The sequence below is a fragment of the Bos javanicus genome, chromosome 10 (assembly GCF_032452875.1).
Source record: "Bos javanicus breed banteng chromosome 10, ARS-OSU_banteng_1.0, whole genome shotgun sequence".
NCBI classification, from domain to species: Eukaryota; Metazoa; Chordata; class Mammalia; order Artiodactyla; family Bovidae; genus Bos; species Bos javanicus.
The window spans coordinates 71155979-71175064 of record NC_083877.1 but is presented as its reverse complement, the minus strand read 5'-3'; the positions used below and the strand labels follow the sequence as shown (position 1 = coordinate 71175064).

General features: G+C 42.6%; 2 protein-coding genes across 4 annotated transcripts in view; one reads left to right on the top strand and one right to left on the bottom strand.

The window, feature by feature from the left end:
* The window catches only part of DAAM1 (dishevelled associated activator of morphogenesis 1), a 182409-nt gene that overhangs the window by 11183 nt on the left and 152140 nt on the right, over positions 1 to 19086 (bottom strand). For all 3 annotated transcript variants that reach the window (XR_009738759.1, XM_061429032.1, XM_061429033.1), the window contains exons 17-21: positions 14957 to 15041; positions 9713 to 9819; positions 7837 to 7925; positions 3789 to 3957; positions 461 to 568 (exon numbers count right to left, since the gene is read on the bottom strand). Coding sequence is in view for 2 of the 3 variants with exons in the window: in XM_061429032.1 (XP_061285016.1) it covers positions 461 to 568; positions 3789 to 3957; positions 7837 to 7925; positions 9713 to 9819; positions 14957 to 15041 (558 nt within the window). In the remaining variant the exon portion in view is untranslated. The remainder of the gene's footprint in view (positions 1 to 460; positions 569 to 3788; positions 3958 to 7836; positions 7926 to 9712; positions 9820 to 14956; positions 15042 to 19086) is intronic.
* CCDC175 (coiled-coil domain containing 175) overlaps positions 1 to 19086 on the top strand; it is a 236972-nt gene that overhangs the window by 196681 nt on the left and 21205 nt on the right. The gene's annotated exons all lie outside the window — the stretch shown is intronic.

Genomic DNA, 19086 nt, shown 5'->3' with positions numbered 1-19086 from the left:
AGCTAGAACAAGTATACACAACATACGCTCACAGGATGGTTCAACAATACCTTGAACAACACAGGTGTGAACTGTGAGGGTCACTTACACATCATTTTTTTCCCAGTAATTATGGACTAAGTGATTTGTGGCTGACTGATTCCTCAGATGTGGAACCATGGATGTGGAGGAACTCGTATAGGAAGGGTCAATTATAAAGTTATATGTTGGATTTTCAAACTGTGCGTGGGCGTTAGGGAGTGTGTTGGCACCCGTAACTCCCTTCTTCAAGAGTTAATCATATATTCAAAATTATGTAATACATCTGGGTGACTTGGAAATGATTCAAACTACTTCAGGGGAAAGCTGAAGTATACTATTCAGGGGAAAGCAAGACAGAAGGACCCTCTTAAGGTAACACTATCTCAATGGCTAAAGCAAGGGATTTGAAAAGCTGAAACGATTCAGTGTTAGTACTTACTTTACTTTTGCTGCTTGAGGAATGTCCCGCAGCTCCTCATTTAGATTGAGAACCTTGGGGTATTTATTTTCCACAATAGTGATGAGATAGTGCAAAAGTGTAATGTTCCTACAGTTAGAGGAGAGAGTATTAAACATGGTTGATATCGGCATATGATTTGCATATTCAAGTGTCTGATTCCAAAAGAAAGCTGTATCCTGCATTACTTTCAAAATTTGGAGGTTCCTGTAAAGCAGGAATTCAAGAGAAAGGGATAAGAGGAGAGTATTTATGGGATTTACATAAATAGATGTCAAAAGAGGCACACATCTTCTGAAACGGAAGGGCAGGGGATGAGAATTACATTTTTGGCCCATAATGAGGACGCTTCCAAATCTGGGTGATGCGATGAGTGATGAAAATGAGTCTGAACCATTGCCAGTGGGGACATCCCTTCACAGTGCATCCACCCAAAGATGAGACCTGCCCTGGCAGTTCAGAACAAAGCAGGGTCGGGTGGGGAGTGAGGGATGTCTGTCTAATGCACCAAAGAGGACAGTTAATTTTCAAGTCTGAGAGTACAGACCAGCGACCCACAGATGGGAATCACTGAGAATTCTCATTTAAGGTTTCTTTGGTCTGGGGGATAACATTTTCCCCTTTTGACTCGTTTGTTTTTCTCTTTCCCCCTCTGACCTCATCTGTTTTGCTGCTGCAGCAAAGGGTGGCTGGAAAGTTAGGAAGCCCCCCCCATTTCAGGGAAGGGCCTGGAACTGGGCCAGGACTATGCCATCATGGGTATGATATCCTCGCAGCCTAATTTTAGCAACACTTCAGCTCCTAACTGCATAACTGGCTCCCTCTTCAGTGTTGACAGGGCTGAACCCTGACTGACCAGGGCTGAAAAGGCAGGCATCTGATAACTGTATCCATGAGGCCACGCTATAGGAGTAGGGTCCCCTTGTCCCCGACTCCAATGCACACTACAATCACGTGAATCCCAGATGCCTGTGCCAACCTGGGATTCATCAGTTGGAATGAAGTGGGAACCAGGCTGAGTATTTTTAAAAACTTCCCATTGAGTCTAACAGCCAAGATCAAGAACCACTTAGTCTGTTGAAAGTTACCATAATTAGGAGGACACAAATACATTGCTTAAAAACCATTTCCATAATTTTTAGGCAGTTTGCTAATTCACAAGGCTAAGTCACAACAGTCTCCCCAGCAACTAAAGTGAAGCAAAGTTGGCAAACAATTTTTTTCCATATCAATGCAAACCATTTCTGGTTACCCTTGTAGCTTCCTAGAAGTCAATGCAATCCTATTCCTCTGAGATAACTGGCTCACGTGGAAAAAAATTTCCCCTTATTTTTCTTGCTCTCAATAATTAGAGAACCATTGTTCAGCAAAGTAGAACAGTAGCTAATAGTTCTGGTCACTTATTTTGCAGATGTTCAGCTGTATTGTTCCATTTCAATTTTGCCATTCACAGAATCTATGTGTCTGCCATGTGCTGGTTGCATGAGGGGCAAATTCCAGAGCCCATCATGAGAAAGACTAATGCTGTTTTCCTTCATTATTTCAGAGAAATAAATGTATTTAATTAATCATATATACTTTTTGTGTGGAGAAAGACTTAAAACTAGATCAGTTTCTATATTTGTCTGTTATCCAAATAACACCTGATTTGAATGAATATAAATTCTTGAATAATAAAAACTAACTAGACATCTCACATTGGATTATTCTCTGGTCATTACCATAAACAAGCCTATAATGCAGAGTGAAGAGGGAAAAGAAAAAGATCAGAAATGGTTTTGTTTATTAATGTTTTGAAAAGGCTAATTGTGTACTTAGCCTTTTTATTTTTATATTAACTAGTAGATAATCATGTAGTAAGTGCCCGGTTATCAGTAAGTTGGAAGGGTGGGATGCAAAGGGTATTAAGGGCATGGTATGTGTGCACACCTGTGTGTGGAGAGGCCCTCCACCTGTGACGGGTGGTGAGGGTTTTCTTCTGTCCCAACCTATAAGCTCAGGGGAAGAGAACTCCCTTCCTTAAAAGATGGCTGGCCTTTCACATGCAAGTAAGATGCTGCAGTTATCTACTACAACTTTCAAATAAAATCTGCCTATTGGTAGAGGAAAGCTGTGGGCAGACCACTAGAACAGTTGTCAAATATCTGTAAGGCCAAACAGGCTGTGACCTCAGACAAGCTAAGTGAGACACCTGACCCTGACCCTGGCCTCCGTTTCTTTATCTGACAACAGGTGATATAGCACTTGGCCTGGAGACTTCACAGGCTGTTGTGACAAGCACATGTGAAACGGCTCTGAAAGGATCGAGTGCTTACATTAAAAATAACGTGGTGGTGACAGAATCTATCAGCTGCCTTTTGTTAATCTATTTCTACACAATGTAAAAATAAGGCTTAGCTCTACAACTAAACACATTGCTTATTTCTTATAGGATGGATTCAAGGTTGCCATTATGCTATGCTTCACTAACCCTATAGAAAATACAGAGTAAAAAGCTCACTAGTTGGGAATAATTAGGGTGAAGAGAAGTATTTCTAAAAAGAATTCAGGTTACAGAGAAGTTTACCTTAGAAACAATTCCTTCCAAGACAGTGAGAACCTTAGAGAACTACAGTTCTCAGAGAAGCTAGAGTTAATATGCCTAATGCCCTTGCCGGTAAATGACACCAGTGCATTTTCACATCCTGGTGTCTCTAACAAGAATCTGTTCACTTGTTCACTTAAAACACACTTTCTAGGAAGCATTTTAATGAGTCTTGGGATGAACAGCTGAACACCAACAGCCAGAACGCATGTATACCCTCATCTTTTCATATAGCTGCTTGCTTCCAGGTACTAAGGAAAACACAATCTAAAAAGCCAGCAAGCCTCACATTCTATCCTCAGCTGCTAGTTTATCTTTGTGGAGGAGTAGCAATTAGGAGAGGTCACAAGGAGACTATTAGGATGCTGGTAATGCTCTGTTTCTTGATCTGGTCACTACTTACACAGATCTGTTTAATTGGTGAAACCTCATCTAGCAGTGTATTTCCAGTGTGTGAATTTGCCTTTCACATATTACAAGATACAAAATGTTTACCTGAGAAAACCCAAAACACAAAAAACTTGGACTAGATGATATCCTTGTGGAATGAAAATAAAGGATAACTGGCCCAGTGGGAACTTGGGATTCGCATGGTCCTGAGGTAAGAGAGGATCAGTGTCAGAGGAGGACGAGAAGGAGAAAGTGCAGACCAGACACTTGAGTGTCAGGAGGCCCAGAGTTATACAGCTGAGCCCCGACCTACGTGCTCAGGTTCTCCATACTTACTTGTCAATACTGGATTTGGTGTCGGCAATCTTATTTAGGCTGGATATCTTGAATCCATACGCATTGCCTCTTTGGCCTTTATTCATGTAATTTCCAAATGCCAAAACCACTTCCAGCAACTGCTTCAGGGCACCACTCCTGAACACCTCTTCTGAGCCAGAACGAATTGCTTCAAAACAAAATACACAAAACTATTACACAAAACTATTACAACCAAGACGTTTCAGTGATACTCATCCTAAATCCACACCCGATAACAGATACCAAAGATGTAAGATGGGGTCATTAGATTATCTGGGAGCACTTTCTGAACACCTATACCAGAAGCAAGACACGAGGGGGCCAGGAGAGTCAGCTCAGATTGTTCAAGAGACCCAGAGGCAGCTGCACAATCCCAGCCTTTCTTTTTCCTGGTTGATTCACCGACTGTAAGCAGTTAGGAATACATAGAGCGTCGATTGCATTTTCCACATTCCTTTGCAGACCCTTTCTTGCCTGGTGTGTGAGTCAGATCACAGGACTATTGACCAATTTCACCAGTAGAAAAACTGGGCACACGTGTGACATGTCACAGCTGGCAGGTGTCATCAGGGCCCCAAGGCCAGCCTGCACTCTGTGCTGGGCTCATAAGTTGCCCACATTTCAAACAGCTAAAAATTGAACAGCCTCAAAATCAAACCACCTACCAGCCTCAAATCTTCCTTTAGAAAAATCCAGTAAGATTCAAATCAACAAAATTAGAAATAAAAATGGAGAGATCACAACAGACAACACAGAAATACAAAGGATCATAAGAGACTACTATCAGCAGCTATATGCCAATAAAATGGACAACTTGGAAGAAATGGACAAATTCTTAGAAAAGTACAACTTTCCAAAACTGAACCAGGAAGAAATGGACACTCTTAACAGACCCATTACAAGCACGGAAATTGAAACTGTAATCAGAAATCTTCCAGCAAACAAAAGCCTAGGACCAGATGGCTTCACAGCTGAATTCTACCAAAAATTTAGAGAAGAGCTAACACCTATCCTACTCAAACTCTTCCAGAAAATTGCAGAGGAAGGTAAACTTCCAAACCCATTCTATGAGGCCACCATCACCCTAATACCAAAACCTGACAAAGATGCCACAAAAAAAGAAAACTACAGGCCAATATCACTGATGAACATAGATGCAAAAATCCTTAACAAAACTCTAGCAAACAGAATCCAACAACATATTAAAGAGATCATACATCGTGACCAAGTGGGCTTTATCCCAGGGATGCAAGGATTCTTCAATATCCGCAAATCAATCAATGTAATACACCATATTAACAAATTGAAAAATAAAAACCATATGATTATCTCAATAGATGCAAAGAAAGCCTTTGACAAAATTCAATATCCATTTATGATAAAAAAAAAAACCCCTCCAGAAAGCAGGAATAGAAGGAACATACCTCAACATAATAAAAGCTATATATGACAAACCCACAGCAAACATTATCCTCAAAGGTGAAAAACTGAAAGCATTTCCCCTAAAGGCAGGAACAAGACAAGGGTGCCCACTCTCACCACTACTATTCAACATAGTTTTGGAAGTTTTGGCCACAGCAATCAGAGCAGAAAAAGCAATAAAAGGAACCCAGATTGGAAAAGAAGTAAAACTCTCACTGTTTGCAGATGACATGATCCTCTACATAGAAAACCCTAACCTAATGACTCCACCAGAAAATTACTAGAGCTAATTAATGAATATAGTAAAGTTGCAGGATATAAAATCAACACACAGAAATCCCTTGCATTCTTATACACTAACAATGAAAAAACAGAAAGAGAAATTAAGGAAACAATTCCGTTCACCATTGCAACGAAAAGAATAAAATACTTAGGACTATATCTACCTAAAGAAACAAAAGACCTAAATATAGAAAACTATAAAACACTAGTGAAAGAAATCAAAGAGGACACAAATAGATAGAGAAATATACCGTGTTCATGGATTGGAAGAATCAATATAGTGAAAATGAGTATACTACCCAAAGCAATCTATAGATTCAAAGCAATCCCTATCAAGCTACCAATGGTATTTTTCACAGAACTAGATCAAATAATTTCACAATTTGTATGGAAATACAAAAAACCTTGAATATCCAAAGCAATCTTGAGAAAAAAGAATGGAACTGGAGGAATCAACCTGCCTGACTTCAGGCTCTACTACAAAGCCACAGTCATCAAGACAGTATGGTACTGGCACAAAGACAGAAATATAGATCAATGGAACAAAATAAAAGCCCAGAGATAAATCCATGCACCTATGGTCACCTTATCTTCGACAAAGGAGGCAAGAATATACAATGGATTAAAGACAATCTCTTTAACAAGTGGTGCTGGGAAAACTGGTCAGTCACTTGTAAAAAAATGAAACTAGAACACTTTCTAACACCATACACAAAAATAAACTCAAAATGGATTAAAGATCTAAATGTTAAGACCAGAAACTATAAAACTCCTAGAGGAGAACATAGGCAAAACATTCTCCGACATAAATCACAGCAGGATCCTCTATGACCCACCTCCCAGAATATTGGAAATAAAAGCAAAAATAAACAAATGAGACCTAAGTAAGCTAAAATATTTTGCACAATGAAGGAAACTATAAGCAAGGTGAAAAGACATCCTTCAGAATGGGAGAAAATAATAGCAAACGAAGCAACTGACAAAGAATTAATCTCAAAAATATACAAGCAACTCCTGCAGCTCAATTCCAGAAAAATAAACGACCCAATCAAAAAATAAGCCAAAAAACTAAACAGACATTTCTCCAAAGAAGACATACAGATGGCTAACAAACACATGAAAAGATGCTCAACATCACTCATTATTAGAGAAATGTAAATCAAAACCACGATGAGGTACCATTTCACGCCAGTCAGAATGGCTGCTATCCAAAATTCTACAAGCAATAAATACTGGAGAGGTGTGGAGAAAAGGGAACCCTCTTACACTGTTGATGGGAATGCAAACTAGTACAGCCACTATGGAGAACAGTATGGAGATTCCTTAAAAAACTGGAAATAGAACTGCCATATGACCCAGCAATCCCACTGCTGGGCATACACACCGAGGAAACCAGAATTGAAAGAGACACGTGTACCCCAGTGTTCATCGCAGCACTGTTTATAATAGCCAGGACATGGAAGCAACCTAGATGTCCATCAGTGGATGAATGGATAAGAAAGCTGTGGTACATATACACAATGGAGTATTACTCAGCCATTAAAAAGAATACATTTGAATCAGTTCTAATGAGGTGGATGAAACTGGAGCCTGTTATACAGAGTGAAGTAAGCCAGAAAGAAAGACACCAATACAGTATACTAACACATATATATGAAATTTAGAAACATGGTAATGATAACCCTGTATGCGAGACAGCAAAAGAGACACAGAGATATAAAACAGTCTTTTGGACTCTGTGGGAGAGGGCGAGGGTGGGATGGTTTGGGAGAATGGCATTGAAACATGTATATTATCATATGTGAAATGGATTGCCAGTCCAGGTTCGATGCATGATACAGGGTGCTAGGGGCTGGTGCACTGGGATGACCCAGAGGGATGGGATGGGGAGGGAAGTGGGACGGGGGTTCAGGATGGGGAATACATGTACACATGAATCCGTGGTGGATTCATGTCGACGTATGGCAAAACCAATACAATGTTGTAATTAGCCTCCAAAAAACAAATTAATTAAAAAAAAAAAAGAAAAATCCAGTAAGGCCCCATTGTAAGAAAGATAACTGTAGGTTTGGTGTCAGTAGCAATCAAATTCCTCACCAATACCCAGAGAGCAAAAGCCCAGGGGTTGTGCGTGAGCTCCAGAACTCAGGCTAGGCCAGCAAGCTGAATGCAGACCTTAAGTAATTATCTGCCAGAATTCCAACAGATTTCAAGGGAAAAAAAAAATTACCAAAGGGAGTCTATTGACTATATGCACTTGCATGCACTTGTACATGAGCACTTGGGATGAATAGCATTTCCATTCTGAGGGACTTGACTTTACCTTCTACTTTGGGTTTCACTTCTGCTACACGCTCTGCGAACTTCTTTTTGAAGTACAGCGATTGCAGTCTTTGTTGATAATGATTAATTCTGTAAGAGCAAGCATTAACTAATGAACACTTAATACACCTATATTCCCTCAAAGGCGACAGTACCTTGGAGCACCTGTGCTGCCTTCCCCCCTTCTCCTCCCTCCTCCCTGCCTAGAGAGTTCCTCTCTGGGACAGAAGCACAGGGCCTGAGCCCAACCATGCCTGCAGAACCCACTTCCCACTGCCCTACAGGGCGTGTTCCAGCAAGGGCAGCAGGTCCTCAGCTCCGATCAGCTTAGGCAGTTGCTAAAAGCAACTGGGAGCTAACTGCTCTTGACTGAAGCCCCCTTCTCTTCCTCAGAGTCCCAGCAGCTCTTGAGAACAGAAAAGAGATAAAAAGGAATGAAAATGTAAAGACTCCCCTCTGCTGCTGCAAATAAGAGGCTGATGCCTGCCCTCCTCCTGTGCTGCCTCACTTTCTACAAAGTTTGTCTTTGGCAGAACTGTAGGGTAAAACTTGTCTCCAGGCTTCTTTCCTTACACCGTCTCTCCCCACACCTTCCTCTTTCTTCACAGCTGGCTTCCTATCTGTGCCCCTCAGAACTGGAAAGCTCTGCTTTCCAGGAGAGCAACTAGCACCTAGAGATAACAGGGAACTGGCCTCTGACTGCCACCAGGACAGACTGCCTGGTGTTTCTGAGTGGGTGAGAGTGGGCACTTCTGCCAGACCTTCTGAAATCACTGCTTGATCTGCTCTTCAGTGGAAACTTCAGTTTAGGAGGACCAGGGATCAGCTCTCATCCAAAACTATGCCATATAATCAGACAGATGCAGCCCAGGTTCTGTTCTTATTCAGTGACCTTGAACAGGAACCTTAACTCCTCCATTAGTTGGCAAAAAATATTTCCCTGCCTGACAGCCCTCCTGGGAGTGCTGATAGAAGGATTAAGATGCATGCAAAGACCTAGACAGTTACTAAGTGGCAGCTACTGTGGTCATATATTTGTCCACATGAAGGGACAAATGCACACCTGTCAAAATTTCAAAATCATCCTTTATTCTACAGTAGTATATGAAATGGCAAGTTGAGATGAAACAAAAATAAGTTCAGACACAGCAGAAATGTAGAGTGAGAGGCATGTTTACCTTCACCACCACGTAGGCCATCGGCACTCAGGGGAGGCACTCTGTCCTGAGGTTGACTGAGAGTTTCAAGACCACTGGTTCTTGCCTAATGCAGAATCAATTCGCTAGGCCTGGGAGGGCAAATCGACTCAGCTCACATGCCAAATTCAATTACGGAGCAGAGGCTGCTGTGGGGCTTTCTGGAGAAGGGCTGAGAAAGCTTGCCAAGGCTCCATGGGAAGAGTGCCATGATTGATTAGTGATGTCTGCACGTGTCATGATTTGACATCTAGGCCCTGGCTATTTTGTTATGTGGGCTCCAGGCTGTTACCTTTGAGTCTGTCCACTGTTTTCTATTTTACAACAACCTTGAGATGTTGAAGTACAAGGAAGAATGAGCTAGAATCCCAAGAGATCAAAATGGTAAGAAGGATGACGCCGACTGGAACCAGGAAAAGTTATGACTTGATTAGGTCAAAGTACACGAGTCAGAGGCCCAGAGATAGAGATAATTGTGAAGAAACCCTGACCCTGGCTTACCCATGGGCAAGAACACACAAAACAGAACAGTCAAGTTCCACACAACTCAGATTTGAGGGATTTAAAAAGACTTCAAATTAAGCCAGGTTAATTGGCCCAGATAATTCAACAGGAATCAAAAGTTTCACTTCCTTAGAAAGGCCAGGGGCATCTTTGCTTTTGAAACATTTTCAAACTCACCTGCTCATCTCAAAAAGGAATCTGTCAGCCTTGGCCATCCGATCTAGTTCATGTTTATGTTCTTCCAACAGGTCAATATCACTTTTTTCAGGAACAAATTTCAAGAGCTAGAAAGTACACACAAATATTAAAACTGAGGTTTATAATTTAAATTCTTGTCCTAATTTTTCACCCTTTCAGTTAAATCTGTCCCATGATGAAAATTTAATTTTTTAATTTATAAGCTCTCCTCATAGGTGACTGTTACGATACAATAGAAGTGATAAAATCTTTCCATTTAGGTGGCCAAAAGGTACAAACTTCCAGTTACAAGATAAACCGGTACTGGGGGTGTAATGTACAACATGATGGTTATAATTAACCCTGCTTCTTGATATATATGAAAGCTATTAACAGAGTAAATCCTGAAAGTTCTCATCACAAAGGAAGAAAAACTTTTGCTTTAAAAATATTTTATCTATAAGAAATGACAGGTGCTAACTTAACAGTATGGAAACCATTTCAAATTTGATAGTCAAACCATTATGCCATACACCTTAAATTTATAGTGATGTATATTTCAATCAAAATGGGTGCGAAAACTTTTCTATTTTTACTTGAAAGTAGTTAAACAGGTGTAAGATTCATTTCTGGTACCTATCTGTTCTTTAATGCCTCTCATTCACAATCGAGAAGTTCTTTCCCAGACCTACTTTACAGAGACCATTAGACGGACCTTAGAGATTCAATACTAGAGATTAGGCCACTTCCCCAGCATTATAAAACAAGTGCATATGATCTTCAGAAATAGAACTTGGGTCTTGACTTCCAGCTGTCTTTTTTTTTTTTTCTTCTATACATCATGCTGGAATGAGTAATTCTGTGTGTATTTTCCAATCAATTTGCTTATTTCTTGGGCTCATCTAATTCCATCTCCTTGTTTGCTCTATATAGAGCTGGGTGAGAAGGACACAGAAGGACTTAAAGTTTTTGATTCCACATTTTATTGTGGAGGAAGAAATGAGCATGGAATGTAGAAGAGATAGCAATAATACTTTAAGTTGAAAAAGCACTTCTGTATGTGTCTAATTTCCTTTAAAAGCACAAACGTATATGTGTATGCCCAGGCCTGTGTGTGTGTGTGTGTGTGCTATTTTCTAGATCAAATATTCTCGGACTTCAAAAGAAAAAATTTACACTAAGCCTCTGGGCCCCAAGGTCCTACCCATAACTCAGTGCTGGCACTGGGCTGTCCACTTAGCAGACTTTCAAATGTTTTTTGGGTTTAACTAAGGGACCTTAGAAAAGGCAGTCAGTCGGGGTACTGCCAGCAGAGAAAGAGAAGTGGAACTACAGGGAAGAAGATGAATGACGTGAGGTTGGAAATATATTCCCGGCAGAGTGCTTATCTGGGGTCTGGAATGGGCTGAGGTCTGGAATGGGCAGCGTAGCATTTATAAAGGAGGAAGAGCAGCTGTCATGGCAGTGGGGGAGGGTAGAGGTCGGGGAGGGCAGGGAGGAGCAAGGCCTTCATAGGAAATTCAGTCTTTATTTTGAAGGCATGGGATGTAACATAAAATCTTAAGTAGGGGAATGAGTTTGCACTTTAAAAAGATCACTCTGCCTGCAGAATGGAGAAAATCAGAAAGGATCAGAAGTAGTGGGGGTTGTTATTAGACTGTTGATGCAGTAATCTAGTGGTGTCCTGGAATAGGTGGTGGACAGGTTCTAGAGCTATTGGGGGTGGGGGGGTGGGGTTTGAACTGGCCTGACTTGTTGATTCTGGTAAACAAGGGTCAAAAGGATGTGATCCAGGCAAGGAGGTACATAGAGTGGAACAGGGGGAAGGTTGGAGGAGGGTGGGTGAAGAGAAGATGAATTTAGTGTTTGAAATACTGACAAGAGAACAAAGCAGTGATTTCTAGTAGTGTGTGTGCTCAGCTGCTAAGTCGTGCCTGACTCTTCGCAATCCCATGGACTGTAGCCCACCAGGCTCCTCTGTCCATGGGATTTTCCAGGCAAGAATACTGGAGTGGATTGCCATTTCCTTCTCCAGGGCATCTTCCAGACACTGGGATCGAACCCGCATCTCCTGCATTGGCAGGAGGATTCTTTACCACTGAGCCACCTGGGAAGCCTGTGATTTTAACAGGCAGGTGGACAGGTGGTCTGAAATTCCAAAGAAATCTGGAAGACAAAGCTCTGGTGTGGGTTACAACATGCACGGATGTGAGTAAGGTAACCAGGGATTCCATCAAGTGAAGAAAAGCAGGCCTTGAGAGAAGCTTGCATTGATGGGATGAGGATGCGAAGAAGAGTGACCTTCACAAGAGGCAGTGGAGGGACCCATGTGGAGTTACAGGGCCAGTGAAAGAGGCGTTTCATGTGGGCCAAGCGGCCGTCGCTGTGACACCCACCAGTACATCAAGGAAGATAAGGACTGCAAAGTGTCCCCTGGCTCTGGCAACAAGGAAGTACAAATCCTCAGTGAGAACAGCTTTAGGGAGGCGAGGAAAAGTGAACAGGCTTTCAAGAACTGAGTGTGTCGAAAGAGAGAGAGCACAGTAGCAAGTGGGGATGGGCAGTCTTAAGAGGTCTGTGTGTGTGAAGGGCTGGGACTTGAACAAGTTACATGTTGAGAGGGCAAGGTGGAAGACCACGAGGAGAGGGGCAGGGTCCTCTGGAAGGAAAGGATGGGCCAGAGCAGAGGCCAGGGGTCCCCTCTCCCCTCACAGGGTGGAGGGAGGAGAGGTGGAAGTAGACGCCAGGGAGTCCATAGGTTTGGCGGCCTGAGAGCGTCTAGGCACGGGTGTTCCCTTGTTCCAGTGGTGACACTGGATGGGACACATGTCTTCTTGTGCTTCCTCCGTGCAGGAGGGAAGGTGTTAGGGCGAAGGAAGGAAGGAAAAAGGGGGAGCACAAGGCTTGTTTTTTCCCCCGAGTTTGGATTTTTACCTTTCGGAATTCAGTTCTAGTATCAGGGATCCCCCATACCTGCCTGCTGAGTCCACAGACCCGTTTGGGATAACACAGGTGTTCTCTCTCTCTCTCTCCTGTTATTCACAAGGGCAACAGTGAGAGGCTGAGACTAAAGGCCTGGGCCTTCTCAAGGTAGAGTTGAGACCAGACAGTGTATGGACAGTTTTGAAAAGAATGAAGAGTCAGACAAACATCTGGTGATGAGGAGAAAGGTGTGCATCCCAAGAAAGAGGAGTGACCTCATCTGAGATCTGATCTCAGCAGCGAAAAGCAGCAGGAGAGGAGGGGATGAACTTGGCTCAGATGCAGACCATATTGAATCGTAAAGGATCCTGTGATCAGGCACAGGAAGGAGGGTTAGAGTGAGCAGGAAAAGAAAGAGCCTGGGAGATGAGCAGAGAGCACGACACTCAGAGCTCTCAGGAGAGCTGGGTCAGAAGTATCCCACTTGGCCAGAGCCTGCTTCAGTAGACTTCTTTTTTCCCTTGTATTTATCTGAAGTACACTCTATTTGCACTACAAGCTCTTTTGGCAAGCTTTAGAAATCCTTTCCCTCAAGGAGGAATTTTGCTGGATGCAATTTCACAGTAAACAGATCTGGTGGAATTTTAAACATACAACCTTGTCGACAGAGGCTGAAGACCTAACGACAAAAGTGCCTTCTGCCTCGTTCTTCACGCTGGGTGAAGCAGTTTCTGGTGCCAGCATTTGCAAAGCAGGGTCAGCTGGGGGCCGGGGAGGGACAGAGGGCAGTGGAGCTCTACTCTCAGGGGCAGAGGCTCTGTTTTGAGTGTTCTGAGAGGGAGAGGAGAATGAGGAGAGGAGCTGCAAAATGCTCGAAAAAGGAATTTTCAGTTTAGGAATAGTTTGAAACTATTTATGCACAGAGCATCCTAACAGACTTGGAAACATAGTCATTAACTATTTTGGGAACTAAATCAAACCTTAAAAGGACAGCAGAAAAAGTTTTTCCACTGCTGAGTGTGAGGGTTTTCACCCCGGATGACTGCAGCTGCAGAGGTTTCAGGGAGGGGGAGGCCCACGGAGGTGTGACGTCGCTCCTCCCACCTCGTGGCTGAGGCCTTGGGGGAAATCAGTGAGAACAGGACAGGAGGCACATGCAAACAGGCGCTCCGGCTGCAGCAGCCCACAGCCACGGGATCCCTGTTAGTGGAGCAAAACAGCCTTTTCCATTGCTCCTGGGAGCTGAGCACACCTAGAGGTGACACCTCAGGCTCAGCCGGGAATCGTGATCACCTGTGTCCACCCATGACCTCAGGTGGACCTGGCTCTAAGAAACAGGTGGGGCCTTGTGACCAAACTCTCTCAAAACGTGATTCTGCGGCAGGACAATGAGACAAGCTGACAGAGCAGGATTAGATCATGCAGAGACATTCCCACAAAGCACAGGAAAATTTAGGCGCAGACCAAGAGATAGGTAACAATCCCTGGGGTTATCTACCAGCACAATATTACCAACAGTATCATTTGGAAGATAAATGAACCAAGCTGCTGACAACACACAACACAGCTGGAGTGGCTGCACAGAGTGTGTTATGGAAATACTGCATGAAGAGAGGCTAGGGCACCACATCTGACCTGTTGCTTGGCCATAGAAAATTACAAATTATCTCCAGATCTCACTGACGAGGATGTATACTGACTGTGTTTAAGTCTACCCTACGCTTGCTAGCCCTGGCATTTGCATTTACTGACATTTACAACACAAGAAGAGTCCGATACAATTTACGAAGACAAAACCCAGCCCCAAGAAGTGCACACCCTGCCTTATGACACACACGAGTGCTGATGACAGCGCCAGGGGGTTGACAGTGGCTTTTGTGGTTGTGGGAATGGCGAGCCAAGACCAAGACACAAATGTGTCAGGGATTAAGCAGTGATTCAGTTTCTGCAGTGCAGGCTGTGATCTCACACTGCTGAGATTCTCAGTATTCCGGTGAAACAGACACTTTCTACTAAAGCTAGTAGATTTATGTGACCTGCTGAGGAGTAACAACTTGATGGCAGCAGCATGAGAGACAGACTCTGGCATTGAGGGTCTTAGGCATTTAACACACTCAGGACCATAATTCTCACCCATCATTTTGAGGAACAAGGGGAGGAGCAAGTCCTAGAGCCTCCTAACAGAGCCAAGTGGAACCTTGGCCTAACCTCCTCCACTGAGAGGTGAGGAAATTGCGTACTAACCACAACCAGGTCTCCATAGTATTCCTTCCCCGCTGAGTCTGGCATAACCTGTGCTCTGAGTGTTACCCGGCAGCTCACCTGTTCCAACATGTCCTTGGGCAGATCCTCCTGCTCATCCATGGTTAGAATTGCTCGTTTGATTTCATCATTGGATAATTTCAACCTGGAGAAAGAATGTTTTAATTTGTTGTGACTACTCAAGCTGATATTTATTGTTAACAATTTAATATAAGATAACTCATTTTGCTACGCCAGTTGCCAACCTACAGGTACCATTTTTCTCAAAATCTCTCAGTGAAAGCTTATTTCCTGACCGTGTGGCACCTAAAAATAGTATTTTGAAATGGCTTTAACATTCTTTCTGGGCTTTGTAATGCTCTGCTGACACCGAGAACAAAGCTGTTATGCTCTACCATTTAGTTTCCTTAAGCAAGGGATTGGAAGATGAGAAGTAGGGAAAACACCCACACACAACTATTTAATACATAGTATTTACAGATTGCAGGTCAAAGAGGAAAATTAACTTTTTAACTTGATTATGTGTCAGGAGTGTTTAAGGTTTGCTCTCAAATTAAAAATGCATGTTGAGAATGTTATTGTGAAAAAAATTGAATAGTTGATATGCAAAATAACATAGCTGAGGCGTGTTCATATATGTTAGTTCATTTTGGATTCGAAATAACTGTGAAGATTTTTTTTTAATAGAGGGAGAAACTGAGGCTCATAATGGCTGAGTGATTTGCCCAAGGTCAAACGCATACAAAGGCACAGTATCTAACACAAACCCAACACTGTTGATTGCTAATCCCAAATTCTTTTAACAAATAGTGCTTATCTAGTTAATATCTCATAGGGAAGGATTTAAGCAAAAACTCAAATCCGATTTCTGTTTTCCTGTCTACCATTAATTCCTATGGTTTACTGATTTATATGAAGGATTTATGTCTTGATTATGGCAGGACAACAAAGTGTTGAATGTGAAAAAAGATGAAATTAAAACATGCTTGTAAAAATATGTTTTTATTAGATATAACCAAAAGTCTTAACTGGGGCAAAAAATCTTAATCAGATTATTAGCTGTTACAAAAGGATCATTCTTTTGTCCTGCTTATAAGCATCAGACTCAGACTTATTTAAAAATTCTTACTTCCTTATAAGCTACCACTAAGGTCTCATATTAACATTATTTGATTCATTCTTCTTGTTTATGATCTTCAAGAAGAATCACATTTAGGACAGAGGATAAAGACATAAACACACAAATATAGAGCAAGGAATATAGCCTTCATGTGTCACATCTGAAGGAAGGGGCTCTGGCATCAGACAGGTTGTAATCATGTCTTGGCCCTGACACTTCCTGGCCAGTGTGACCTTGGAAAATTTTTTTTCTTTAGCCCCAGTTGCTTCATCTATACAACAGAGATAATAACAACTATATTTTTTTAAAAAGGATATTTTTGTGTGTGTAAAGTGAAATAGCACATGCAAAGAGGTTAGCACAGTGTCTCACTATAGAAAGGGCACGATGAACTATGTATATTCTGCAAGGCAGATTTTTCTACCCAGGGAAAAAAAAGCAGCAATATTTATGTAACATTAATGTTCAAGTGCAGCTATTTGATCAATAAGTAGGCTTATCATGAAACTTCCCAAAGTGCTCTCAGAGCCATTATTTCACTAGAGTTTTCCTCTCTGTCTATAGCACCCATTAGGCCCAGGAGTATTAAAAAAGAAGTCATGGTGCTTATTTTAAAGGTGCTTATGTTTGAGATGGTTGGATGGCATCAGTGACTCAATGGACACAAGTTTGAGCAAACTCCAGGAGAAGGTGAAGGACAGGGAAGCCTGGCTTGTTGCAGTCCATGGGGTGGCAAAGAGTTGGACGTGATTGAGCAACTGAAACAAATGTTTGGGAAAATCAGATGATAGGCAGAAACACTCCACACAAAGGTTACCTATGCTGTCCCAAGAGGGCTGGATGAGTGCACAGGTGGCCACAGAGCCCATGAAGAGGAAAGGACCTGGGCAAGACACAGCTCATTCTGGACATCTCTCGCCTGTCCTTTTCTCTAGATTTTGAGATGATCTTGTTAAACGCATCCATCCTGCCATCGATACTGCATGTTGTTTCATGCACCAATAAGTAGGCCAAGTAGAGGAATCAGATTGGGGAATCCTACTGTATAAATACTACTCTATTTCGTGCTTTTGAAACCAACTATAGCACCTAGGCAACATGCCAATTTGTCCATGTTCTATAACAAGACCTGTTCTCTTCCCTAGTCCAAGTTGTAGCACCATCATAACTCCTGGGCCATGGACAGAGACTCTGGACCAGACAGACTTCTCCAGGTTGATTTGGTCTGGAGACAATCATTTGCCATGAACATGGTCATTAGAACATCATGATGTAAAACCACCCATCTTAAACGGCACAAATAAGTTTATTTGGCATGGGTGAAACATACAACAGGGGAAAACTCCATCCTGGCTCAAGATCTCCATCACATGGGCCCTGGGTAGCCCTAGATTTCAGGACACTAAAGACTCTTGAGTCAAGTGAGGGCAAAGACCATGGTGTAGCCAGCAAGGCCAAAGAAGCAGGATGAGATAAGGCTGAAACTGCCATGAATGAAAACCAGCGGGCTGTGGAAACATCTAAAATTATCATGAGAAAAGCTCCACTTATTTAAAAAAAGATTAGTTCTGTGTCCTTTTCACACCAAGTGGGAGAACCACTTTATAGTGTCTTTCTGCTGAGTCCTTCTGTTTTCCATGTAAGAGAAAAGGAGTTGAACATCAGAGTGAGAACAATACTTGACATATCAGATTTGCATTTCATTAGCTCCCCATATGGAGTGCAGAACTTCTTGCTTTTGAAATTATATATATTTATGATGTTCAACCCCCTGAGGCTGTCTGGACTAAACACTGGCACTAATTCATAACAATTTTGGTTTCTCTTAATGTGGCCCACAAAGAGACTTGAGACTTTAATAGCTAGTACTTAAGAAAATCTGCCTGTCAACATCCTGCCTTGCACGTGGCCTGTGGGAGCTGACAAAGCAGTGGTACCTTTGGGGAAAGAGGAGGGGGGTCCGCGGCCCTCTGGGAGGCTTCTCTAGGTTGCCAAAGAGTTCTTAGTATCGTCTGTCATCCATCAAATGAGCTGCTAATCTCTGTAATTGAAGGACCCTACCAATCCTAAACTTTTAATGGCTTTGAGAGCTTGGCAGTGTTCTGGTGTGCAGGAGGGTGGCAACTTGTGAGACACCCACTTCAACCTGCTATGCAAGGCAGGAAACAAACTGGCCATTTAAAACCAGTATTTAACTCCACCTTGCTCCACTCGAGTATTTCAAAAATTCGCCAAGAGACCTGGAACATCCAGGCGCAATTAAACTAAGTTAAGGATGGGTGGCTAGATCAGTCTGAGCTCTGTTTCAGTGGATTTAAGCCAAATCCCTCCACTTTAAAGTAGCTTTTTGTGGTTTACTACACCCTAGCTGTCATGTTACATGAGCATCTGGAAAAAAAAAAGAATGGCAGAACACTTCATAAAAGTGTATTTTAGGGGGTTCATTTTGCAATATAAGCCAGCTTCCGAGATTCTTTTTTTTTTTTTTCATTTTGAAAGGAGAGGAGAGGTATGCTTAGGGAATAAAGGCGAGAGAATTGTTAAGTTGCTACATGTCACCTATACACACACAGCAGAGAAGCTGGCTGACTCTGCCGGGGGCCTGAGGAACACTTCTCCGGCATACCAAGTCCATTCCACTCACTTCTCAGGTCTGTGACAGGTAGGATTTGCGGTGGCCTGAAGCACCCCACCTTCCAGACAGCCTTTTTCTGGGTGCTGAGAGACCCTGGCCTCTCATGCTATGAGCACATGCACTTTCTCCCCTGCTTGGACCCTGCGATGAGGTGGGCTTTCCTTCCAGTTGACCTTTTTGGCTCCAGGTGAGGCCGTGGAACCTACGCCTGGCCAAATGGTCCATGAACTTCTGCAGTGTGTGGGTAAGGAAGAGTTTTTAAAGATAACCAAACACTGCAGACATGTGCACATTACAATACCGCCCACAGAATATGCCACGGGCTTTCGCTGTGGTGGAATCTGGTATAATGACTGCATTGCTGGAAATTAAATTCCCAGTCAGCAATAAAAGTCAGAGAGAGGGTCGCCAGACTTTGGGAACGCAATAAGCAGA